This window comes from Chlamydotis macqueenii, chromosome 18 (assembly GCF_036417535.1).
Source record: "Chlamydotis macqueenii isolate bChlMac1 chromosome 18, bChlMac1.mat, whole genome shotgun sequence".
Lineage (NCBI taxonomy): Eukaryota > Metazoa > Chordata > Aves > Otidiformes > Otididae > Chlamydotis > Chlamydotis macqueenii.
The window spans coordinates 7234061-7259733 of NC_141573.1; the positions used below are offsets into that span (position 1 = coordinate 7234061).

The 25673-nt window shown below is 52.8% G+C and overlaps 2 protein-coding genes across 3 annotated transcripts; one reads left to right on the forward strand and one right to left on the reverse strand.

The window, feature by feature from the left end:
• Nucleotides 1-1342: 1342 nt before the first annotated feature.
• On the reverse strand, nt 1343-12914 carry USH1G (USH1 protein network component sans). Of its 2 annotated transcripts, XM_086762328.1 has the most exons (5): nt 12799-12914; nt 11251-11463; nt 10685-10863; nt 2470-3715; nt 1343-1735 (listed from the first exon to the last, which is right to left on the reverse strand). In XM_086762328.1, exons 2-4 carry the CDS (start codon nt 11383-11385, stop codon nt 2470-2472), a joined length of 1560 nt encoding a protein of 519 aa, XP_086618454.1. In that variant the 5' UTR covers nt 11386-11463; nt 12799-12914; the 3' UTR covers nt 1343-1735. The 2 variants fall into 2 exon arrangements, with proteins under 2 accessions (XP_086618454.1, XP_086618455.1); XM_086762329.1 differs by lacking the exons at nt 11251-11463; nt 12799-12914 and having other exon boundaries at nt 10604-10713.
• Nucleotides 12915-14634: 1720 nt separating this feature from the next.
• OTOP2 (otopetrin 2) lies at nt 14635-20438 on the forward strand. Its single transcript, XM_010117781.2, has 6 exons — nt 14635-15040; nt 15489-15625; nt 16253-16311; nt 16958-17091; nt 17545-18434; nt 19527-20438. The coding sequence occupies exons 1-6, from the start codon at nt 14635-14637 to the stop codon at nt 19695-19697; spliced, it is 1797 nt and encodes a 598-aa protein (XP_010116083.1). The 3' UTR covers nt 19698-20438.
• The last annotated feature ends 5235 nt before the right edge of the window (nt 20439-25673 follow it).

The following is a 25673-nucleotide window of genomic DNA, read 5'->3' on the forward strand; positions in this document are numbered from 1 at the left end:
AGAGGGAGCTGTGACATTAGTGAGATCAGCCACCGCTCTCCCGGCTGGGATGGCAGCCCCAGGCTTTGGAGAGGGACCAAAGCAAACAGCGCTGGGGCCCTGGCGCAGCACAGCTTTCGTGGAGAACTTGCCGACTCAGCACATCTGATCACCCGCCCTTTCGCCTGGAAATGAAGCCAAGAGTTATGCAGAACATGTAAATACAAATATAAAAAGCACTTTTAGCTCTGAAAAGCACTTTAAAAAGCTTCTTCTCAGTTTGCGTCTGTGCAGAAAGATCTTGGACCTTCAGTGCAGTGGTGGCGTTCAGCTGATGCCAGAGCATCTCTCTGCGTGCAGCGGCACAAGGCTGGGACAGAGACCCCCCCACTCCGCTCCCGGTGGGGCTTCAGCACTTGGGGAGCAGCAGGACAGACAGCCACCTTGCAAAGAGTGTTTCTTGCCTGCTGAGAGTAGTTCTCCTCCCCTGCACACGCACACAAAGACAGAGGACACAACGGGCAGGGAGCAGCCCAGCTTCACACCAAACAAATCCCCGTCCTCTGACCGGCAAAACCACAGCCCTGAAGGGACCAACATGGGCCAGATCCCAGCCAGACCTGGGCTGAGCACATACAGACTGCCAGGAGTCAGCGTGCTCAGGTCATTCCTTATCCTCCAGATAAGGCTGGATAAGCAGTACCGGTAACAACGTGCGGCATTTCTCTGATCTGGAATTTTGCATCACAGCCTGACCAGGCATGTTGCCAGCACCTCACGGCAAGGGGTTGTTGACTCCCTCCCATCAGGATATGTTACTGCCTAGGTCCCCAGAAAGTCTCCTTCCACCCAGGAGCTGTCTGTAGATCGTGTATGTAAAACAGTGCAGCAGAGCTGGGAGCCAAGGGCTCAGAAAGCGAGTGCAACGGTCAGCGAGAGATGGACGGGTTGGTGCAAAACACTCAATACAACGGTTCACAGCTGCGTTTCAAGCACTGACGCAAGGTTGTTTGGAAGAGAGTCTGTGCCACAGCTCCTGGAGAGACAGGGCAGAAACGTGGCCTCCGTGGGACAGCCACTGAAAAGGCACCTACCGAGACGTTCAGCCACCATCTTCATTTGGGATTGTTGCACTCGAGACAGCACGGCCTGGACTCACGGACACGCCGAGCACCTGCCGGCTAAAGCCAGGGCTGGCAGGTCTCAAGATGAACAGCTCCAGATCATGGTAATCAAAATGCCCTTCCAAAACCACAGCATCAAACACTGTACCAAGGCAGCCAGGAACCGGAGAGAGACCAGGACTCCCCACCCCCCTGCTCCTCGAGCCCAAACCCCAAATCAACCACTTGCTCAAGAAAGCATGGGTGTAATTATTTATTTTGGGTCACTTTGAAAATACCATCACATATCTCATTCCGTTCATGGCTTCGTGTGGCCCCTCAGCCCGAGACGGCACAGTGTCCTAGCCGGCACACTTGTTCCTCCAGCGAGCAGGCAACCGTCGTCCCTTCAAGGTTGGCAGGTTGGAGCTGCTTGGTCCAATCTCAGCAGTCGTCCCTCCGTACTGGGTACCACCTGGGAGCATCGCACAGACAGGGAGCAGAGCTGGGGAGCAGGAGGGCAGTCCAGGGGGACCGGTGGGGATGGCTGGAGCCTTCAGCTGCCCCAGGAAGAGAGTCTCTGGCTTGTGTTTTCTGGCAACTTAGAACTGAGTTTGTCTCTCGATCATTGGAAAAAAAAAAAAATGCTGCTGCTGCTATCTGCAAAGGGAAAGAGAAAGATCTATCAGCACTCTGAGGACCCAAGACTGAGCTGTACTGAAAGCCTGTAAAATCAGCAAGAAGCACACAGATATTTGAGGGTTGGGAAGTCCAAACAATACAGTGGATTGGGGTACCAGCAGATGTGACAGTGGGAAGACCCACCCTGGTACCTTCCCTTCACCTCTACAGCAGGCACATGGACTTTGAACCAAACCAACCAAAGCCTGGAAACACCATCAAACAGCAACACTTCCAACCCAGATATGCAATCTCCAAAGGTCTGAGTAAGATCTCATGCATTTGGGGAAGGATTCCCAATGCCACTGGGCACTGCCGTCAGCCTGCTCCCACTGGGAATTGTGGTTGATTTCCTAACGCCTTCAAAAGGTGAAGAGTCAAGACAAGCCTGAGTGTGGTTGAAAATCCCAGCTACGGGGACTCAGAAGAATCAGACCACAGCGCAGTCTGCACTCACGTAGGTTATGAAACAAAACAAAGGCTTCACGTCCTGCCCAGCCACATTAGGGCTGTTGAGTAATGAACTAATGCTATTGCCACCTCTCCGAACTCTCATCGTTTCCACACAAGCAGGAATTTGCCCACACACAGAAGCACTGAGGTTACCTGGACTCCTACTCTTCCAAGTGGGTTGAAAACAAGACCTTACATTATCCACATCTCCACCTGCTGAAGGGTTTAATCGCTCAGAGGCCTCATCTCCTACTTACAGTTCAGTGTCTACAATGACATCTGGATTCTCCAGAGTTTGCCGTCTCCTCTGGATGGCATCCACAATCTTTTTCCTGGGGCCCAGTGGGATATTGATGCTCTTCAGATCATTGTCTGAACATAGCATGAGGGCCTCCAAGTCGATCTTTTCCTTCTTCAAGATGGAGATGAACTCAAACATGTGCAGGGAAGCCAGAAAAGTCTCCAGGGGGCTGGTGTCTGGTTCGTCATCATCGTCTAAGCCCAGCTCCACCTCATCCCAGGGTAGCTCCTCTGCGTTCCTCTCCTGCAGGCTGTTGGCACTGCCAATGCTATCGTTGAGACTTGGCGAGCGCTGCAGGCGGCTCCGCAGTTTGATGCCTACACCATCTGCGTTGTCTTCACCCAGCATGCCAGCATCCTCCCGGCCGATCCCAAAAAGCCCACTGCTGACGTAGTTGCGCCGGAACACCATGGTACCCAGCCCGGGACGGTTGAACAAGGACTCATGACCAGAGTCAGTGCTAACTTCTGAGTGGGCAGAGTCCATGTGCAAGCCCGGGTCACTTATGGCACGGGAGACAGTGTCTTCATCCGTGAGGAACATGTCTCTGATATTACGCCGAGTCCACTCCTTGGGGCTGGCATATGTGCCCTGCTTCACAAACATCACATCGTTCCCCAGCTGCAGACCAGACAGAGACCGCACGCTTTTCCTCCCATCCTCATAGATCTTGAACGTCCCATCCACCTGCTTTTTCTTCTCTAGCTTCCTTTGTATTTTCGTCTTTCCCTTGGCTGTGCCATGGATGGTGGCTTGTGAGTATGGCAAGGAAGTCACCATAGACATGTGTTGGAACTTCTTGCTTAAGGTGCTACTTGAATAGCTGGAGAAGCTCATGGTATCTGAATTATCCGACATCTCCTTTCTGTACCGTTTCTCCATCCTTTCATGGTGCTTCTTCTGCAGCTTCACACAGTCCTTAATCCTCCGCTCCGCGTCCCGAAAGGCCTTGTCCTTCAGTTTGCTCACCAGCTTGGGGTTGAGGCTGCTCTGCTTGGCAGCAATAGAGTCCAGGTATCGCACACACTCCATGTGCCCCTTCATAGCTGCCATGTCCAGAGGGGTGTGGTAGTCATTGTCCAGGCACCAGATGTTGGCCCCAAAAGAGATGAGGAAGGAAAGGCAGTTCAGGTGGCCGTTGGCTGCTGCCAGGTGGAGCGGGGTGTTCCCCCAGATGTCACATTTGTCTGGATCGCCCCTAGACAGCAAGAAAAATGATGAGTTAGCACGCAGACATGGCTGGCAGACTCTACTGAGATATTCCCAGTTGTACAGGGGCAAATCAGCGCCATGAACTGTTGCCTCCTCAAAATATGAAGCTACATGCCTCCAGCCACAACAGCTTAATTTTAAGATCTTCTGGAGAGCTGTACTGTTGACATAGAATCATATGCCTGATGCACAAGTCTGTGATTACTCTCATGACTTGAATTTAGCTCTCAAGAGACAATGTTCCTTCGTCAAACCGAGTCTTGGTGGGACCCAAGCCAGATTATGAGTAGCTCAGAACTGAGGTATGGACCTGATTCTAGCCCAGCTTGTTACAAAATTTCAAATCTCAAGCATCCTATTAAATGCTAGTCAGATTCGATCCTCAAATCTTGGCTTAATTCAGATTCCATGGAGAGACATCCCAAAATACATCTCCATACACCACATCCTGTGTGGGACACCATGTGTTCCCACCGTGGTGGTAACACCACCGTGATGGTAGAAGCCATCCTCAGCACTGGTTCTGAAACCCAATAGCTGCTGCACCTTCCCACTGTCTTGTTCACGGGTGCCTGGGGGAATTCAGGGCACTAGAGAGCACGCTGTCAGTAGGGAATAAGAACAAAGTTGCTGGCACTGGCCTTGGGGTTGGGGTTTTGTGGGGGTTTTTGCTGTACCACGCTTGGTTTCGATTGCATGGCTTGAAGCGCATTGGTATTAGCACATCCTGAGAATCCAGTTTCAGAGAAAGTGGAGATTAGGTTTCTGCACTCCTCAAGAGCTGGACACCTGACTACTGTCATTAGCATCTCCTCTCACGCTGTGCTGGCCCCTGCCCCAGCAAGTTGCTGACGAGGCACAACCGCTTGCCCACATCTCCTGCCTTCCGTGATAGGACGGACACAAGCCTGGGATCCAAGGGAAGCCTGTCCTCCTGACATTCCTCTGTATTTGTGATCTGCTGAAACATGAGATCGTTCACACCCTTGCTGGCACCAGCTTTCGCCTGAGCGCATGTGCTAATGATACGCAGCCAGCAGCAATATCTGTCAACAGGGCGCTCTCCCCTTCGCGCACACGGGTTTGACTAAGGCTGCGCAGCTCCACCACCCTCAAGAGCAACTCCCCGTGGGCAGCAGGGCTCCGGCTCGGCACAGCTCCTGCCCCTTTCCCCTCCAGAGGAACCGAGCACGGTTCACCTCCACCATGAAGACCTCGGCTCCAAGCCCTGGTGACACCAGCAGCCTGGAAGGCAAGTGGACACTCAAGACCTTCAGCCTGCCTTACTTCACTCCTTGCTGTTTTAGGACCCATGTTGACAAGAGCTGGCAGCAGCAGAGCCCAGCACCCTCTCCCAAACCCGACACGCTCTGCGCTATGGCACGTCTCGCTTGAAAGAGTCTGAAAACAACATCAGAGAAAGAGAACAGAGATCACAGGAGCTGAGGGACCTCTTTCCCCCGCTGCTTCGCATCTTCATCACTAGTGCCCACGCACAAGACCCAGTAAGAGCCACATCCAGCACATTTGCCCACCCATACCGCAGGCAGGGTCCCTGCTCCCGGCTCTGGATGCTGGTTTTCAGGGACCAGGGGAGCTGGAGCAGAGCCACTCAGCTGGTGTAATGACTGGCTCGCGATCCTCAGGCTTTGCCGACATCTCAGCTGTGTCATAGTGAAGGGATATGATTCTGCAAAAGGCAGAAGCAGTACGGACAGCATCCAGAGGTTAAACTGGAGATTATTTGGACCCAGAGCGTAAGCTTCCTGGCTGTATTCCCCAAAAGCTGCCATGAGCTGCACTCTGCTTTCTCCTCGTGGGAGCATCAGCTGTTGCTCTCCACCACTCACATATTTTCCTAAAACTTGTAGGAACTCAGTAAGTACAACCTTCTGCCGGCTGCAAGTTCAGCAAGTCAAGGGGTTCAAAACCGTGTAAGGGCCAAAAAGACCCACAAACCCTGCAGGACTTCTGTCTCCAGAGCCTTCAACATCTCTCTCAGAAGCACAGAAAAGTTTAAAAGATGGGTGCTAGGGAGGAGAAGGGCAGGAGACCACAGGATTGGGGAGCCATGGAGCCAGCAGAAGAAGAGGAAGGGGCTGCTGGTACTCCGTCAATCCCAGGTTCCAGGAGCAGTAACACCCCAGACTTTGCCTCTACCTTCGTAGTGACATGTCCAGGCTGGGAAATTCATGGGGAGGATAAATATTTGATGAATTGCAAGAGAGGAGTAAATTATTGATGGAGTTGGATTAAAGAGACAGCGAAACTGGAACTGCTGGGGCTGGCGGTGGGACTCCAGAGCGTGAAGGGTTGTTCATTTGTTTACGTGTGCTCTGAATGGGCACATGTGTGCCCAACATGAGTGGGCAGATGAGCCAGGGCACCATGACGGTCCCAGCATGTGTGTGGACTCATGATTTGGGCAGTGACTTAGCAGTGGACTCACCAGAAACAATCTTGCTCCCCAAGCCAAAGGCATGGATGCTCCATCCATACATCTCAGAGCCCGTTCTCAAGTCTGCGTGTGGCTCGGGTGGCAAAAAGCAAAGTGAGGGAGGTCTTGGGGGATTCATATCTGAAGGTCGACTTTGGTCATGCTTTTCACCACCTCAGAGGGTAAGTGAGGGGAAAGAGCCTCAAAACCAGCTTTCCCTGAACATTTCCAGTGCCTAGAAACAAAGGTATCAGAGCAAAATTAGATCTCCAGGTCCCTGTGCCCCATAAATATCTGCTACAGGCACTAAAAACGCATCAGAAGGAAAGAAGAACGGCGACTTGCAAAGCAGAGGTGTTTGATGCAGCACAGATAATAAACATGAGGCCCTGCCTGTGGCCGGTGTCTGTCGGAGCAAAACTTCCCCTCCAGCGTGCTGCACACGAGGAGATGCTGACTGCAGGGTCCACTAACTGGGAACGTATTTTAATAACAGGTGTGAAGCGCAGCACTTCTCAACTTCAAAGCGTTTTTGAGTGCTGATTCAACTCCTGTAATAATCATTATTAAAAGCACTGTTAATTGAGCTCCTCAGGTGGACGTGTGCATCTCCTGAGTCATGGTGTTTGCACCGTGACAAGCACATGCACTCCCTTCCTGCTGGTTTTTCCCTTCCACTTCTCCCATAGGATCCCAATTAGCCAAGGAATCCACCGGCGCTTACATACATCCTTCCCTGCCCACACGCGTGAAGTTCCGCTGATGGCAATGGGCTGGCTCACCCCCTGGCTCACGGATCAGGAGCCGGCTGGGCGCGGAGTATCTCTGGCTCCCATAAAATGGTTTTGGATATAGAAAGAGGAAAAAAATAATTTATGGCCTGAGGAAAAACCAACCAGCTTCAGCATAGTCAGTCAAGGCAATGACCCAAGCAAAGCCTAGAAATGAGCAGAAAATAGGAGTTTTTTTGACCCAGAGCGGAGCTGTGGGTCCTGAACCCCAAGCTTTGTCCAAGTGGTGGTAGATCAAGGACTCAGCTTTTCTCCAAGAAGTTCAGCTACCCAAAAATCCAGCACAGATGCTGTAAGGTTAGGTGCAACTCAGGGCTTTCTAGCTCTGGTATCAGCGAAAAGCTGGGCTAGCAGTTATTGTTACTGGTGACCATTAACGCTGGCCATGCTGCGGTGATGCCTGGGGGCACGTCTACTGGCTCAGCACTTCACCATGCCCATGCTGACTCCAAGCCAGCTCAGGTGCCGGAAGCGACGAAGCTGCGACGGTGCTCCACCCTGCTCCTTCACCTTCCTGGCAGGTCATCACCCAGGGGAAGGTCTCCACCAACATGGCCACGCTGCTCCTGGTGCCCGCGGGGCTGTCAGCCCTGTGGCATGTGGAGGATGCACATCACCGTCACGTGCTTTGCTGCAACCTCCACTGCAACCCTGCCCCAGCCAGGGCGATGCGACTCCCTCGAGCAGCCTGGTTGATGTCGGGAGCCATCTCGTTGCCTCCAACCCACTGCTGAGCCGCTCGCGCCCCTCTGCCATTAACATCCAGCGCATCCACGACCCCTATTTTTGTAAGAAGGGAAACTGAGGCATGCCTCCGCAAAAAAACGCTGGGTGACAAAGCTGACTGTGGGCCTGTCTAGCAGAAAGACACATCCTCGCCTCTCCTGTGGTCCACTCCAAGGCAAGAAAGTCCTGGCTGTTCCCAGCCGAGGCCCCCAGACCCGTGGCTAACTGGAGCTGGACCGATGCCTGCCACTGCCATGGCAGTTCGTAACGAACCATGCTGAAGAATTACCGCCTCTGAAAAGCTGCAACGCTAAATGCCAGTTAGCCTGCCTTTTCCCAGCCATCATGTTAATTGAGTTGGCTTCCTTCGCTGGAGCCCAGCCAGGAGGAAGAAAAAGGCTTTTTGTGTTGCAAACAAGAAGGATGGGCTGCTGCTGATCCCTCCATCCCAAACCCTCTCTCCATCCCCACGCAAAGGTGGCACAGACACATCACCAGCTGTTACGGACCGAGCAATAAGCCTGTTTCGTTACCCCTTCTGTGCGAGTTGAGACGATGAGCTTTCCTCACGGATCCTCCAAGGGATTTATTACACTTTCTTTCAGCCCGACACCGCAATTTGCTGAACACAGGTGTATGAAGGAGGCTCCTTCACCGATGACAGAGCCCAGGCAACCCTAAGTGTCCATCAGCCCGGCGTGCTGCGGGGCAGGACGATCCGAGCTGTGATTTTTGCCCCCAGCAGCCCCCCTCCCACAGCCCTGCTCTCTCTGTCCAGCTTCACTTGGACATTTGATAACAGCCTGGTCCCAGTGCTCAACCTCCTGGCTTATGTGGGCACCAGTACCACCGCTCGGCACTGCCAAGGAGGATTTGGTGTTTCCCGCTGCCCCAAGACTCCCCCATCACTCCCTGTGCCTCAGCATCTCCCTGCAACCCGGTCGGAGGGTAACCAGCCCCCTCAGACCCCAAAGCTGCCTCCCACCCCATCCCTGCACGGAGCCAGCCCAGCCCCGAAGCCTTCACACCAGGCTGAGCCGCAGGCGAGGGGGCTTCGCTGATCTGTGTGGTCCTGGGCGAGGATCTGACACAGGGAGATGAATGCAGAGACGTAAATGCATCCTGCAGCCCCACAGACACACGCTTTGCTCCGCCATCCATCACGTAAAGGGCACTGGGCTTTGCCAGGCTATTTTCCCTGTCAGGAACAAATACATATCAGGCTGTTAATTAACCAGCAGCCAAGCTGTGCTCAGATATGGCTGAGCCCACGAGGACCTTTGAATCCAATGTGAATTTATAAACGGGGCCCGTCCATGGAAAAGCAGCCCTTGGGCTCTGCGGAGAGGCCGAAACTGCCGGCTAGGATGTGTGGGATGGCAGGGCAGGCAGTGGGGCTGCAGGGTGTCCTGCGATGGAGCTGGGCGATATCAGGAGATGTAATGATATAGAGAGGTATAAAGTCAGTCGGAAGGGCCCATGCTGGGGCTTTTTGGCCATGAAAGGGTCTTTGGAACCATTTCTAACTTTGGGGTCTCATCCCCAGAACTCCTGTTCTTGTCTCGCTGGCCTTGGGTGGCAATTCCCATCCCGGTGGGAGCTCAGAGCAGGTTTCTGCTGGGCACAGTCTCTCCTGGCAGGTACACAGTCAGTCCCACAGCCCCCGCCCAGCGAAGCTCCACAGGCTCTCAGCCCAGGAGCACCTCAGGGTGCACGGCTCAGAGCGATGAAATCATGAACTCCGACTCCAAAATCATCTTTTCCTGAGCACACTCCTATTGCGCCAGGCACTAAAGGACTTTTCAAGTTGACACAGCCTTTCTGACCTCAGGATCTGAGAAGAAAATGCTTTACAATGGAAGAACACCAATGCAGGGAGGAGCTGTGCCCATCAGCAGAGCTGGCCGGGTCCAGGGGAGCCGGCTGAAGGTTTTGCATAAGCAGACCAGAGTACCAGGAGATGCTGAAAGCCCAGAAACAGGCGCAGCAAGAGACGTGGATGATGGGGTACGAGAGCTGCAAACGCAGCCCAGGGTGGATGCAGAAAATCTCTGGCTCGGGAGCTGACGGCCCCACCAAGCTCTGCCTCAACGTGGAGCAGCAAAGTCCTTCCAAGGAGCTGGGCATCCACGCCCCTGACTCTAGCACTATTCTACAGTATCAGAAGGAAATAAATCAAAATTAGCGGCACTGCCAATCTCTCAGCACAAGGCACAGGCCACCCCACTTTGGATGCCTTTAGATGATCCCCAACATCAGGATTAAAGCCGTCCAGCCTGACAAGTTCCCCCAGTCCCACTCATTTCTCTCCACCACATCCACGCGTACGGAGCCAGAGACCCTCAGATTCGGCAGCCCAGGGTGAGGGACCGAGAGACATTACCATCAAGCAGCCTGCGCGGGAGAGACGGGGCTTAAGGAAATCTGCTCTTGGGAAATCTGCTCCTGAATTTCCCAGGCTCCAGGTGCACAACAGGCTGCCCGGGGGTCAAGTATCCAAACCTCGATTTGGGTAAAACAGACAAGTGCCACCCACTGCCAGCTGGCACTGTGGCCGTCTCTCTATGCGAGCATTTCTTGGGACAGAAGGAGGAGCGGTTTTTCTCTCTACCCCCTCGTTTAAAAGGGCTTTTTTTCATGGCAGTGACCCTGTGTGCTGCATTTCAGCTCTGCTTACAGGATCTGATTGCAAAAGCACTTGCAGGGGTGCAGGGAGGGGACCCTGCGTGCGGGGTTTGGGGCAGGAGCGGCGTGATGGGGTGGTTACAGGGTCAGAAGAGCTGGGAAAACACAGAGTGGCTATCAGCAACATTGGATTAGATTCAAAGCACCGCAAGCAAAGAAAAATAGCAGAGGGGAGAACAAGGGGTGGTTACAGACAGAAGCCATCATTTTGTGGGACACCTGCACCCACGCTGACCTGTGAGCAGGGAAGGGGGAAAGATGGGCTCCGAGCTCCTCTGTCCCCTGGGACCAGCACCGTGTGCTCGCCAAGGCTCACCCTCTGCTGACGATGAGGCGCAGGGCGTCCAGGTTGCCGTGGTAGGCGGCCCATAGGGTCGGGGTCATGCCATCCTCATCCGGAGAGTTCAGGTCCTTCTTGGTGGCTTCCTTCAGCAGGTCCAGGTAGCCATCCCGGGCTGCTCGGTGGTACTGGTCGTTCATGGTGCGGAGTGGTCCCTGGGCGAGCGCATGGGTGCCCAGGGGGGCTCAAAGGACGGGCATGGACGTGGGGAAGGGGGAGCTGCCAGGAGGGCCCAGCTCTCGCACAGCTCGGCTGTACCAGGACACCTGAGAAGTCCTGGCCGGGGAGGCAGGAGCTCCTCCAAGCCCAGCTAGCCTCTCCAGCGCTTCCCCTGGGTCCTAAGCATCCTCGCAGCAAACCCTTCACGCACCAGCTCCTCGGCACATTAAAAGCTCCAATTAAGCAGCATCGCTCCATGTGGGCACAGGGCCACGCAGCGACGGCTCGCCGGGTCTACACGTCCCCTAAGTAGAGCAGGCTGCCAGAAGGGCTCAGGGGCCTTATTCTGCCCAAAACCACTGCATACCTCTTGCAGTAGTTACCCCATCTCCAGCGACGGTCAGCAGCAGCCACAGAAGGAAGCGTGGGTCAATGGATCGCACGACCCCGCTGCCTCTGCGCGCAGCCCCATCAGAGCAGGGTGGCAGCGGGGACCTGGAGGGATGCTCCTGCTCCATGCAGAGATGGCTGAGAGTAGTTTGGTGACTGCCCCTGATTTCAAAGCAACACCAAGGGTGTTCAGAGGTCAGTTTTTCCTGGTTAAAAAAAAAGAAAAAAAAAAGAAAAAATATATATACAGATATATATACACTTACTTATATCCCTAGTGTCACTAGGGAGACAACAGCAGACCCAGTCACCACCCCTGTCCCCCAACTACCCTGCCTATGTCCTCAGGAGACTGCTTTCTAGGGAATTGCACAACAAACTGCACAACAGGAATCCGTGATAACAGAGTAACTCATACAGGCTGCAAAAATTCCCTTCCTTACCCCATCTCCCTCTTCAGAGACCAAAACCCCGCCTCAGACCAACCCGCTCCTGTCTGTAGCTCAGTATGAGGGGGAACGTCCAGCCCTCAGTGTCTTTTATGCTGACACAGAATTTCTGGTGGCTGTGGGCCCTGCGGGGAGCTGGATGGCCCCAGGCTGTGCCTCCAGCTCAGGATTCCTGGGCCCCGGGCACCCTCTGCCGTCAGGAGAGACGGAGCCCAGCTCGGATGTTGACCAAAGGACGCTGCTCTCGTGGCACATTGCGCCCGATGGTGAATCGTATCCCTTGGGACAAGCTGTCACGGAGGAGGAATTTCCTGCTCCTCTCGTGCATTTTGCTGATCATGTCCTGGCTCTGGGGATGGAGATCCACCACAGCCCTGGGATAGGGGCAGGTTGGGTTTGGAGAGGGAAAAGGCAGAAAAGAGAGTGGGAAAATGGGGAAAGACTGAAAAACAGCAGCAGAGAGGGCTGGAAGGTAACGAGCAGGGAGGAGGAAAATCAAAGATAAACACAGCTTGTTTTGTAAGCTGAAAAATGCCCCAAGAGAGCAGGGCGGCCCAAAAGCAGTCCCAGGTGCACCCACGTAAGCTGCAGTGATTAACCCCTGGGTGACCGACACGGAGTCACCGTTCCGGCTGCCTGGGGACATCAGTAAGGGCACCAGAGGGAGGGTCTGCTCCCGGGATCATTTGGGTTCGCTCCCATCGACATGTTGGGACTCAGTCGCTCAGCCTCCCAGAAGGAGCCCTGACGGGATGTACCAAACATCCAGCTGTTTGGCGCTGGGATCTTTTGGGATGAAAAGCAGCACAGCAATGCCTGCAATTCATTACGGAGGTTATTTAATGATTCTTGTATTATTACTAATTAAGCTTATTATGCTGTATGGTGGCTCCCAGGGGCGACTGAGCATTGCCCAAGGCGGTAAACACTCTCTCCTCTGTTGCTGGCTGTTAAGGACAAAAGAGGGAAGACAAATCAGTGCATTTAGCCCAGGGGCACGCTGAACCTGTGGCCTCTGCCAAACATCACCATTATCAGATCAGATTCCCCTGGGAAAGGCTACAGATGGAGAAAAAAAGATCAGCCACTCACCCCAAGGAGGAGCTCCGAAGGATCAGCAGTGGCCAGGCAGGGCAGACCCAGCACTGCGTGTGGCAGCCGGCTGGTGGCAGCACGGGAAAGGTCCAGGAGGGTCTCCAAGGGCTGCAGAGCAGATCCTGAGCTCTTCTTCACCATCCCACCCAGTTCTGTTTGGGGCTGTAAAAAGGAGCACGTTCCTGAGCAGGCAGGAATGGGACTGAGAAACACACAGCAAACTGCCCCATCCCTGGATGAGAAAAGCCATGGGGACATCTCCAAACGAGGTGTCCTCGCGAAGGAATAAAACTTGTCCCCATCCACTCAGGACTGCCCTGGGTTCCCCTAACTCTCCCCACCCCCCAAAATACAACAGCTGGGGTAAAAGAGACCTGGAGCAAAAGCTCTCCCCTCATCTGGCAAATGCTTGAACACCTACGCTGTGGTTTGTAACACGGCTCCTTTCTCCGTGAACGGGGAGAAGTTCAGCTCCTGAGGGCCAGAGAAAGGTGATCCCCCCTGAAACGTCAAAAGCAGTGCATCAGCAAAGGGGAACATGAATTCCAGCCCCCAAATCCTGCCCCGTTCTAGTACTAAACCTTCCTCATTGTTAGCACCAGGGGCGGGAAAAGATTGAGCTGCCCTTGGCACTGAATAGACACAAATGCAAATTTCTTTCTTTTTCTCAAAAACATTCCAGGCGTAGAGCATACAGATGCCTGTGCTGATGTACAGGGTGTGGCACGATATTTACTGTGCTCAGTTAACCAGAAAGCCAAGCCCAAACTGATCAGCAAAGATAAGTTCATCACCTAAACCATCTTCTCTCAAGGGAAGAGACCTCGTGCCTGCAGGTAGATGGGTCTGGTGAGGTGTTTTTGCTCTCTGGCGACTGTGACCCTGCGACCGAGCGGTCCATGCCATGCTTAGCAGTGTTGTCATCTCATGCCCTCCCCAGGTAAATAACCCTTATCTCCTCATCTCTCTCCTGCTTCCCCAAAATCAGCTATTGCACAAAATGGATCACATGAGTTTCTCTGAGAAGCCCATGAAGCACTGCTGTCAGCTCCAGACATGGTATAAATCACAGAGATATCCCAACGGGTATAAATTCTTTGGCTGATCAAGCTGCAGCAACGAGGAAACTTCTCCGACAGCGTGGCAAGAGCAGAGATTTGGATCCCAGGCAGCAAAACAGGTTGGTGGAATGGCTTTGTCTGAATCATTAATTTGCTTTGTTTCAGGCTTTTCATTGAGAATCAATAAAGTCCCAAGCTTGGCACAGGCAAGGGGCTTTAGAGGGAGTGACAGTGGAAATAGCTCACATCCTTCTTGCAGGGACTGGTGTAAACCATGACGTGATGCTCCAAAGACTCCCAGGGCTTCTTACCTTTCGGTGGCTTGTTCCTCAGCCAGGAAGTATGACATTTTCTCGGAATGTTTAGTGGTTGACATTTAGAAGTCAAACCACATTGGCCGTTTAACCCAGGATATTTGATCCTGTGAGTGGTTTTCTGGTGCTTTCCCAATATCTTGCATCAATAAACACCTAAACGTTTTGTGACGACTTAGGCATGCTTTGTTAAATTGACCTGGTTTCTCCCCAAGCAAAAGTATCTTAAACAAGAACGCAGCCTTCAGGGAACCGGGAAGAGAAAGGCTGAAAATGAGCTCATCCCTCTTTTTGCACTCCTTGTCTCAGCCTTCCCTGTTCCTTTGATACATCCTCTCCTCCTCCTCACATGTCCTGCTTTGGTCCAGCCCTGGACTATTCAAAATGAAGTGACACCCCTCATTCATGGGGCTCTCCTCCCAACAGCGGTAACCCTCAGCTGAGGCGTTAGCTGAACCATGACTGAAGAGCCTGTGCGAAAGGACAGTGAGATCAAACACTCCAGCTCCAGCATGGGCTGCGGACACAAGGACGACAAAGCCAGCCTGTCTTCGAGCCAGAGAGCATCTTTCAGCCACCAGCCTCATCAGCCCCCCTCCGCTGCTGCCTCCAAGGAGGTGTGGAAAAAGGGCGGCCGCATGTTCTCCATCCTGCTGGCTGTGCACTTGGTGCTGCTGGCCTGCACGCTGGTGAGCAGCGGGGCTTTTGAGAAGATTGCCGTGCATGATTACGATGTCTTCTTCCTGTTGACCATCATGATGCTGATAGTCATCGTATGGATCATCTTCTACCTTGCCAGCACCTCCCGGTGCCCAGATGCCATCCTCTGCAAAGACTCCCATGCCGGGCCGATCTGGCTGAGAGGTAGGGGCTCTCGGAGGGCTAGGGCTGGAGGTGAGGTGCAGGGGGGACAAGTCACAAGGGCATCAGTTATTACAAGGGAAACAGCAATTGTCTGGGGCAGTCTTCTCCCGCTGTGCTGGGGAGTGGCACCATGCCTTGCTTCAGAAGGTTGCTCCTAGACCCTCCACGGGTTTCATGGCTAGGTCTCCCTTTATTCACAAACACTCTTGGTAGCTTACACCAGGTTGCTTCCCAGCCTTGCCATCGCTGTTGCAAGAGGAATTAGCCCCAGTCAGAGTCCAGGGTTGATTTTCTTGGTGCCAAGATAATTTGGGTGCTGGGAGAGGAAAGACAGGGGTAGAAGCAAAGCCTCTTTGTGGCAATAGTTCTTGTTCACCCTCTCATCTATCTGCATTAGCCCATGTGTGCATACAACTGTCCAACCACAGATATTTTGGTTTCTCAACAGGAGGCCTGATCCTATTTGCCATTTTCAGCCTTGTCATGGATGTGTTCAAAATAGGATATTACTCGAGCTTCTACAGCTGCCTGTCTGCGATCAAAATAATCTACCCCATCGTGCAAGCAATATTCGTGGTTGTCCAGGTGAGACGGTTGTGCTCTGTTTCGGGGAGCGATCGAGAGACAGAACCACCAGCAGAAGGAGCTCTGATCTCACAGACATAGTTCAACCCCCTCCTGCAGCAAATGCAAGTGGCTTAACTCACTCCCCATCTTCTGCCCCCAACCACGACAACTTCCAGCTTTGGCAACTCGCTTTAAGGCGTTGATTTAAACTTGTTCCCATCCTGTGACATTTTGGCTTATGGCAAGATGACTTGTCACAAACTCTAAGCAGCCCCCATCCTTTCCCATGAAGAACAGAGAGGGAGGAGGACAGTCAGGGCAGAAACTGCCTCATGGTTTGAAGTCCCTACAAGGAGGATCATTGGCTCTGGAATAATACCAAGGATAGAAGAGGTTAAATAGGGACAAGGTAGACGGGAACAGGGGCTGGCCATGGGCAGAGCAATGGCAGTGGGAGAGGGCAGGAGGAACAAAGAACATACCACGTCCAGCAAATGGCCAGGATTATAGGCGAGTAGGCTGGGCCCAGTTGGACCCAAGTGGAAGAGGCTCCAGCTTGTTTTCTACTGAGCAGGGAGATCCCTACTTCAGAATGATGTAATTTGCTTTCTTGGAAATAATGATTTCTTCTCTTGTCCCTGCCAGACATACTTCCTGTGGACCTCTGCCAAAGACTGCGTCCACGTACACCTGAATGTTACCAGGTGAGCACTGCTGCTTTTCGAATCCCACTGGTCCAGAAGGCCTGGGCCACTGCAAACTCGCTGCACTCTCTCACACAGCTAAGATGCAACAAGGGGATAATGCCACCTGCCTTGATGCTGGCCAAAACTAAACCTGCTGAGTTTCCAGGTAGCCTTAGATGCCAGCTCAAGCAGTTAAGGTCTATGACCTATGGATCTAGCAGAGTTGGGATTCAGTTCCAGAATACAAGCATTACTCAAAGCAGATTAAGATTAAATAAATAATTAGTATTAAAGTGATTCATAGCTGACTTTTGCTTTCCTGGAAAGGCCAATGATGCAGTGGGCAAGCCTCAGGCTAAAACAAGATCTTGTCCGCTTTTGCAAGACTGGATTGACTGGAGACCAACCCAGACCTATTCATCTACTCACTATTGAGAAGCTCTTCCAAAACCAACATGAGGAATCAGGCCTTGCTAATACTCATAAGTATGAACAAAAGAGTGAAAGCAGCAAAGTAAGGGTCAGGTTTTCTAGCCTTGACTACTACAGAGTCCTTTCACTACTTCAGGCAGCTCCCCACAGTCCCTCTGAGCACGTGTGCATCTATAGCATGGATGCCTAGAGCCATTGTTTTAATTTCATGACCCTCCTCCTTCTTCTGCAGGTGCGGCTTGATGCTAACACTGACTACAAATCTGGCGGTGTGGATGTCAGCAGTGACCGATGAGTCCGTCCACAAAGCACATTCAAAGTTGAAGAAGAATGCGACAGAGGAAATCTTCAGATGGCTCCTGAAAGGTAATCTGCCCATTTGTCAAGCCATCTTGTCCAGGGAGGGAGCCCAAGAGGTGGAAATCATTCTGCAAGCCAGGTTTTATCCCTTGTCAGAAGGTCTATCTAGAGCTGAAGGTTCCTTTAACGGAACTAGTATGTTGAAAGATAGGTCTTAGTACTCCTTTCTTAACCTGTGTCACAGAGGAATCAGAAAGGTGGAAGGCCATGTACAAATGGGATGGGAATGAAGAAGGGAAGGGAAAAGAGACTTAACCTGCCACCTAACTTCTTCAGAAAGAACATGAGCACCAGAAAGCTGAGGTTGAAGTGTCCTTGTTTTCAAAGAGGTCACACATTTTTCTGTCCTTGGTCTTGTTTTTCACTGACCCTAAGTATCCAGTTCTTCAGAGCTGCTAAGAAGTGCTGGTCCTTGTTTTAATACCACTGCATCTATGTATGCATCTTCTCTTGTTTCAGTGGGAATGAGAAGCAGCTCAGCTGAAGAATGCAATTGCAACAGCCAAATCTGCCAGCTCTTTAAGAATGGCTACTTTTGGCTGTACCCCTTCAACATTGAGTACAGTCTCTTTGCCTCTGCCATGGTCTATGTCATGTGGAAGAATGTTGGACGCTTCATAGACCACCACTCCCACCCCATTCACCGCCTGAAGTTCAGGCTCTTCCGCAGGACATTCTTTGTGCGCATCGTGCTGAGCCTCATCATTCTGGCGAGTGGCTTGGGAGTCCTTATTCTTTACGAGGTGCAGGTAAATTCCAGTACTGAATCCAGCAAGAAGAGACAAGCACTCACCATGTACTACATCTTCAACATTGTTTGTCTGGGCCTGATGTCTCTCGTCTGCATTGGTGGCTCTGTCATCTACCGGTTTGACAAGAGAGACATGGATCGGCACAAGAACCCAACCAGGACCCTGGACGTGGCCCTGCTGATGGGCGCAGCCTTGGGGCAGTATGCTATTTCTTACTACTCCATCGTGGCCATTGTAGCCAGCACACCAAGGGACGCTATCAGCGCACTCAACCTCACCTATGCCCTCCTGATGATTGCCCAGCACACCTTCCAGAACATCTTCATTATCGAAGGCCTTCATCGGCAACCCCCCAAGGAAGACCACAAGCACAGCTCTCACCAGAAGGATCTCTATGGACTCACTTTTGTCAACATCAACGCAGTGTCCCTCCGCATGCCTGACAGCGGCAGCACCTTGGCCCCTGGCGCTGCCTCTGGCACTGAAGCCACCCATCCTTCTGACCTCGTGCGGTCCCTCACCGTCCCCAAGAAGATGAACTGGAGGAGGAGGTTCTTAAGGGAGATCTCCATGTTCCTCCTGCTGAGCAATATCATCGTGAGTATATGCAGACAGAGGAGTTTGTCGGTGGGGGGAGAGGGAGGCAAGCACAAGGGAAAAGCGTCTGTGAAGGAAAGGACATGGCCCATGCAAAACCAGTCCTTTCTGTGCCTCCAAAATTCAGGGAGCACAGTTATATTTGTGTGTGCTGATAGCTGTCACTTAAAAGCAAAAGCAACCGCCCTGGAGCTAAGACATTTTAGGCCATGTTGATGGAGACTGTCACTTACCACCAGAATATCAGGCAATAAAACTGATGGGTAAAGAGAAGAATCAGCTCCAGTATTTGTATTGGGTATTAGTGGATATGCAGAATAGCTTATTAAAAGCAATAAAACACATTAAACCCTTCTCTTACACCTCCCCAAAAAGGGTGTAAAGTGACAAATACCTGAGGTGAAGTCTGGGTTTTCTTGAGAAATGGCAGCATGACTCTTCTCAAAACCCACGGCCTAAGAGCCCAAACCCTGATTCCAGCTGCTGTGAGAAGAAACCAGTCACTGACAACTTCGGTTGGTGTTTCCACTTTCACGAGCAGCCAGGAGACTGCAGTTCCTTGCAGAAGAAATGTAGGATTACAGCTGCACCTTCAAAGAAGCCAACACACGTTATGTCTCCAGAGACCCTCCATATCTCCAGCTAGTCAGCCACACCAAGTCCTCATCTGATTTTACACATAAGCTCACAAAGAATGGGCTGACAACCAGACACACACGCTGGCTGGGCTTCTGAGCTCAATGTACACAACCAAGCCCGGGGAGACCAAGCGGCTGCCAGCTCAGCCCTGCCCATGCTTGCTCTGTCCAAAGAGTTTGAACAGGCCAGGTGCATGCCAACAGCCAACGCGCTCAAGTTCTTCCCCTAGTGAGTGCTTCAGCCCTCGGTTCAAGCCTGTTGTTGGGCATGAATCAAAACCAGGCTTAGGGTACAACGCTAGATCTTACTTGATCTTAATATAAACACAGGCTCCTGGCACTGGTCTCAAGCTCTGAAGGTCACTCTTTTCCCATCTCCCAGTAGCTGTGACTGCAGGTGCTTCCCGTACCGCACACCTTTCTCATTGCGCTGTTCTCCCGTTTCCTCAAACAGCTCTGGATCATGCCAGCGTTCGGTGCCCGGCCCCAGTTTGACAATGATACAGAACTGAACTTCTATGGCGATTCCATGTGGCCAGCCATCGTGGATATTTGCCTGCCCTTCGGGATCTTCTACCGAATGCACGCAGTGGCCAGTCTGCTGGAGGTCTACATCATGTCCTAAAGAATTCTCTCGCAAGGAAGATGAGATCCTCCTCAACCAATCCACCTTCTTCTTACCCCAGGGCTGGGAGAGTGCCCAGATATCCCCGGGGGTCCCCAGGACTGCCTGAATCGTGCCCCCTTGCAGTGTTGGGGCATTTACGAACTGTCAGTGAAGATCATCCAAACATAGTCCAGATTTTATTTTTGCTACTTGTGTGTGGATGTGCACGTGTGTGTCTGAAGCTCTTTTAAAAGAAAAAAAAAAAAGGGAAAAAAGAGGAAGGTGCCCAGAGCAGGATCACGGGAATAACCCTTGGTTCATGCAAAGAGACTCACCCTCCTTCTCAGAAGCCTGTCCACTCCCTGCCACTGATGCACGCTCCAGCGGGTGCTCGGCACCCTCGGGCGGTCGGCACACGCAGAGACCCGCTGGGCACAAGGGGCTAACGCAGGCGTGGAAGGCAAAGAAAGGGAAATCACTTCACCTTCTGGAACGGCCAGTCAGAAACCACTCCCCTGCAGAGATGTGAAAAACAAACCAGTGATCGCCAAAGGCTTTGGGAAACATTTTCTCTTTCCTCTCTGTATTGCCCATTGGAACTGGCCCCTTTGACCCTTCCTGCACCAGCTCCTGCTGTTTTCCTTCCTCTCCAAGGAGGCATCACAGCAGCCTCTGACTCCAGAGGAGCAGGTCATCTCTACAGGAGAGCTGGGCACGTGGTCCCGGGCTGGCCCTGATACGGAGTTGCTCTAAGCACACTTTTTTCCCCTAGTTTTCCTGAATCAGGGCTCAAGAGCCATAAAGATCATATGGGCAATACAGTCTGGGGAATGACAAAGAGATTTGTTTTCTTTATTTGCTTTTTTTTTTTTAATAGATAATGATTTTTTAAATATATCAATGTTTTTGTACGCAAAGTTATTTATTGATTTTCAATGTAACACTGAACCGCTGAAGGGACCTTCTGCGCCCTGCGCCACAGAAATCAATCCAGGGCCAATTTGATCTCCCAGACCCTGAAGGGATGCTCGTGCTGCACCCTCCAGCCCGTGCGGGCTTCGAGGCGGCGAGCACAGCCCCAGCACCCAGGCAGCCCCCGTAGCAGTGGGGGCCCGGCACAGGGTTTTTGGGTGCTGCAGCTCTCCATGAACCACGGTATGGCAGAGCAGGACTCCTGGGCTGTAGGAGGTAGAAATGAGCCCCTCCGCTGTGTCCAGAGTCCAAGCGGAGCCTCAGAAAGCCCGTGCGGCCAGGCTGGGAGGGTGCGCGCCGAAACGGCACAGCTGAGCTTTGTCTGCAGCCCGAGACATCAGGGTTTATTGTTCCAACGAAGAACATTGCGGAAGTGGCAGAAATCATCTAGCCTTTTCCTATGGACGTGTGTGCATCCTCCAAAGGAAAAAAAATAATAATAATAAATGGAAATCATGATACTTGAAATGGAGTGATGTGATTTTCCGCCTGACGGCCCCGCCTGCCAGCCCAGGCTCACGCGTTTCGAAGCGCCTTTCCCTTCCAAACCTCGATAAGCAAACCAGAAGGGACCAGTGCTTCTGGCTGGTCTGACACCAGCCTGCCTGCCTGCCAGCAGCCTTTTCCGAGGTGGGTACAAGATGGGGTAAACCCCAATTTCCTCTGCCCCCAGTGGACCGCACTGATCCAGCACCTCCGGGGTGAGTCAATCCTTCCCTTCCCCATTTGGGAACAGCAGGGCACCTCTCCCAGCCCCGCAGACCCAGCAAGGGCCTGGCTGCATTTTTTTCCATTGATCTGGTAAAGATACAATCTCAGCTTTCATAAAACAAAAGCCTTATTAATTTTAACTGCAAGAGCCACAGATTAAGTCAGAAGGAGACGTAAATGGTGCGTAGACGTCAGTCCTACGTACACCCCTACGCATTGTTCTAGCCCAAGCTGCTGAGCTCAGATGGGGCAGAAAACACTTTTAATCCCCTGCTCTGTTCCTGGGGGGCACACCGGGTACTAAGGCTAAATAAACCCAGGGTGGGTGTAATGAGAACCCCACGACAGCCCAAGCAGCACCGATACAGGCAACAATCCCACATCAACCACCCCGGGGTACCGGGATAGCAGGAACCACAACGTCCAACCACCAGCCATCACATGGGGACACACCGAAATGCTCTGGGGACAGCACAAGCTCAGCAAGGGCCCTTTGCTAACCCAAGGCATCTCCAGGCTGTGAGTGCAGGGATGGATGGCGTTTCCAGCCGAGGGCTGTGTCCTTTGCCCTCCAGCCACACACACACATATCTTGGGAGAGGCAGCAGACAGGGGAAGGGCCATCAGCAAACCCTCTCCGTATACCCAAGAAAGGGGACAGAGGGAAAGCAAGCACCCACAAGTCCAAAAAGCAAAAAATAAACCCTAAACCCTAAGAAAATCCCACTGTAAACACAGGTCCTGCTGCCTACCTGGAGTGTATGAGCTCCTGGGCAGTTAGCGTGCAGAAAGGATGAACACTGAGGCTGATGGAGATCAGCCAGACGCCCCTGCGCAACCCCTCAGTGTCACAGCATCCCAGGCGTGTCACCCACCACGCCTCCTCACAGCCCGGTTAATCAGGGGGACACCTCTCCCGGACGGAGAGTTTATGGGAGGGCAGAACACCCCAAACACAGAGCACCTGAGCAACATGAAGGGGTCCTGCTGGTCAAGAGCCACTTGGTCCTTCTTATACACATCTTCATGATGGATGCCTGCGGAAAATCACCGCTGTTAGCTGCATCTTCCATGCCTGGAAGGAAGGAAACTGAGGCACGGGAGCTGGGTGAACAGAAATTCTGTGTCAGAGCAGAGAATGAGGGTGGACCCCGAGGCCACCGCAGCGTCTTGCTGACTGCTCCGGCCATGGCATCAATTATGGAGCAGAGATCAGATCTGCATTAGGGGATGGGGATAGCGATGTGCCTCGGGGTGACTGTTTAAACGGCAGCCGCTGCAAATGAAGAGCTACGGGAAAGCAAAGGGCTGCCCTGGGGCTCTCATGTCTTGCTGGCTTTGGTGGAAAAGCCACCGTGGCCTGCCAGGGAGCTGAGGACCTGCTGTGCTGCAGGAGTTTGGTGGGACCACTGAACCTCACCGACAAAAATCACTCGTTAGGGGACAGCCAAGCTCAGGGAGCACCAGCCCTGCAGATCCAGCCCCAGGGCTCGAGCCACCGCGTGAGCGACACAAAGGTCCTGATCCAGACCCTGGCCTGAGGCACGTGGTGCCAGAGCCACGAGGGAGAGCAGCAAGGAAGGGAAGAGCCAGCGAGATAAGAAATCACTTCCCAGAAAAAAGCAGGGAAGGTTATCACCAAGGCCAGAACTGAGTCATCATGCCACCACTACCAAAGTTTTGCATCCCCTCCTCTGCTTCTTAATCATCTGTTATTTGAGGGCGAGCTTTGTTTTATTAGGAAAAAAAAAAAATAAGCCTTTTATCTGGCTGATTTGCTCTGAGGCGTGTCAGGGATAGGGGAGGAATCCGAGTTAATTATTACCTGTCAGTGCAGCGGTTGGAAAGTGGATGCGTTGAACAGGTCACAAGGCGGGAGATGAGGGATGGGTCTGCAGCACCAGCCCGCGAGCAGGACCGTGCTGGGAGCCGGGGCAGGAGCTGGGATGGCAACGGTGCTCCCAGGGACCGAGGCACTGGTTCCTGCCAGCACGGAGCAGCTCAACGCTGGCAGGAGGTTGAAGCAACCTGCACCAAGTGTCAAGAGGGAAAACACAGAGCCGTGCCGGGTGCGCGGAGCCGCCGCACGCCCACAGAGCCCAGCCGCCGCGGCACCGGGACAGACCTGGGGCACGGCTTGCCCTCGCCCACGGTGATGAGGTTGCTCTTTGTGGTCACCCCAAAAAGGCGCTCGCTCACCAGCCCCGCGGGAGACGTCACCGGCGCTGTTATCGGCGGAGTGGAAGGAAGGGTGTGGGCCGGCCGGGGAGTCGCAGGGCGCATGGCGTTCCTCAGGCGGGCTTTGGGCAAACACGGCGGCTAGGCATGAACCTCATTCCTCCCCGGGTCCTGTTTACAGATCCGCTTGGCCCAGCCTGGGTGTTATCTCTGCTAAGCGCACAGATAACGCCATTAATAAGCACACTGCTGATAGCAGAGGGGCAAACGTCGCTCCTAACATTTAGCAGTTTTCTCTCAGCTGCTGAGTAAAGGCAGCTTCTCCAGGGCAGAGCAGGGGAGTGATTTACACCATCGATCCAACTCCTCCTCTCCGTTCCTGCCCTTCTCCTGCACTCTTGCTAACTTAATGACTTGATTAAACTCGTGTCAATACATTCAACTTAAACAGCTGCTCCTCTTCAACATAAACCAAATTAGGAAGATTAACCCATCTCCCAGGGCTTTACAACTCCTCTGGGTTCGATCTCAGCCCCAAAGCCAGGGCAGGGCAGGGCAGGCTAGGAAGGATACCTCATCTTTGCAGCCCAGACGCACAGTCCCTTTGCCAAAGCCACTGGGGCACAGCAAGCCCCAACGTTTTATTTCAGGCCCATCTTTAAAGGAAAGAACTCCAGTTCCACCCAAGCTTCTTTTCCCCGGGATATATTCAGACTCCTGGCCTCTGTTTCCCAGTTCTGTGTGGTCAACCCCGATTTAGGACCACAGCACTGAAAACCAGCCACGTTTGTTAAGGTCTTGCATGTAAATCGTTGTCTTTGTTCAACAAAGAGGCCACCAAATAGCTCTTGGGAGATTCCATTTCTCTGCTGAGTCCTAGAATGGGGTCTGGAGATAAGCCAGGCACCCAAAGGAGAGCCTGACTGTACTCAGGGCATCCCAGAGCAGCAAAATGAGGAGCAAGGACATGGTCCTCCGAGCAGGCTGGAGATGCTGATGCTTTGGGGGAAGGCAGAACACGTCTAGCCAAGGATATTCACAAAAACTTGCCCAGATCAAAGCATCCAGGCTTCCCCACAGCAGTGCAAGGGTTCGGTCAGACACTAAGCATGAGCATTGTGCCGGCAGACATCAAACACAAGGGCTGCACCGGCGCACGCTGGGTGTTCTCGCCCGGGAGCAATGGGCCCCTTTCACTCTTATTTCCCGTCCCTTTCGTCACATCCTCGTGTACGATAACCTGTGCTCCCTCACCCACTCCTACCCCTAATCAGCTTCTTGGGAAGTGTTCCATGGGTCTAAACTCCCAACTCACATGTTTGGCAGCCGCAAGAACCCCAGGGCTTGGGCGTTCATTCTGGGACACGCAAAGAGCTCGTCGCCTTCCGTGGAGAGGTCCATCCTCTCCTGCTGAGCCCTCTGGGCTCACCAGCTCGGCCAGGAATGTCAAATCCCCACTTCCAGCTACAAAAGTAGGGGGATCCCAAGACAGAAATCAGTTTCCCCTGCGACATGAGAGGGAAGAGGGAAACAAAACTCAGACCTAAAGCACCCTCAGCCCTACATGGCTGAGCCTGTGGAGTTTGCTCATGAGGGTCTGGCTCCGAAGTCAACCTTACAAGTCACAGCTATTACCCTCCAAAGCAACAACCTTTCTGCCAGAAGCACCTCAAATTGGCTGCCTCCCTCCACCTAAGTTTTGCCTTTTGGGTCAGCTTTGGGTACTTGTGCCCTGGATAAATGCCCAAAGTAATGGCTTGCTTGAGAAAAAACATCTTAGGAACTACCTAAAACCAAGGGAGTAGGGAACTCAAGAGGATTTTAGCCAAAGCAGTGTGGCTGAGCACTCCCAGCACAAGCCTGCGCCAGGAGATTAGCTCCACGCTCGCCTGAACCGTGGCACAAATTAGTCACCGCAGCTTGTGGTTTTACCAGTCGGCAGCTCCTGCGGCGAGGCTGTCGACACGGGGCAACCCAGCAGGTGCATAAAGGAGCTGAGCCCCATTGGCTGCCCATGGCGGAGACGGGAGCTCCTCGCTGAGTAATTAATGTAATGACAATAATAGACCCAAAGTAAACAAGGTGGAAAAAAAAAAAAATAAAAAATCAATGGCCTGGGAGCAGAGGCCGCAT

Coding starts and splice junctions, on each gene's coding strand:
- USH1G (XM_086762328.1), bottom strand. CDS start 11,385: ATGGAGCAGGAGCATCCCTCCAGGTCCCCGCTGCCACCCTGCTCTGAT. Junction 10,864..11,250: donor TGACCGTCGCTGGAGATGGG/GTAACTACTGCA, acceptor GCGCTCGCCCAG/GGACCACTCCGCACCATGAA. Junction 3,716..10,684: donor CGCCTCATCGTCAGCAGAGG/GTGAGCCTTGGC, acceptor CTTGCTGTCTAG/GGGCGATCCAGACAAATGTG.
- OTOP2 (XM_010117781.2), top strand. CDS start 14,635: ATGACTGAAGAGCCTGTGCGAAAGGACAGTGAGATCAAACACTCCAGC. Junction 15,041..15,488: donor CGGGCCGATCTGGCTGAGAG/GTAGGGGCTCTC, acceptor GTTTCTCAACAG/GAGGCCTGATCCTATTTGCC. Junction 17,092..17,544: donor CTTCAGATGGCTCCTGAAAG/GTAATCTGCCCA, acceptor CTCTTGTTTCAG/TGGGAATGAGAAGCAGCTCA.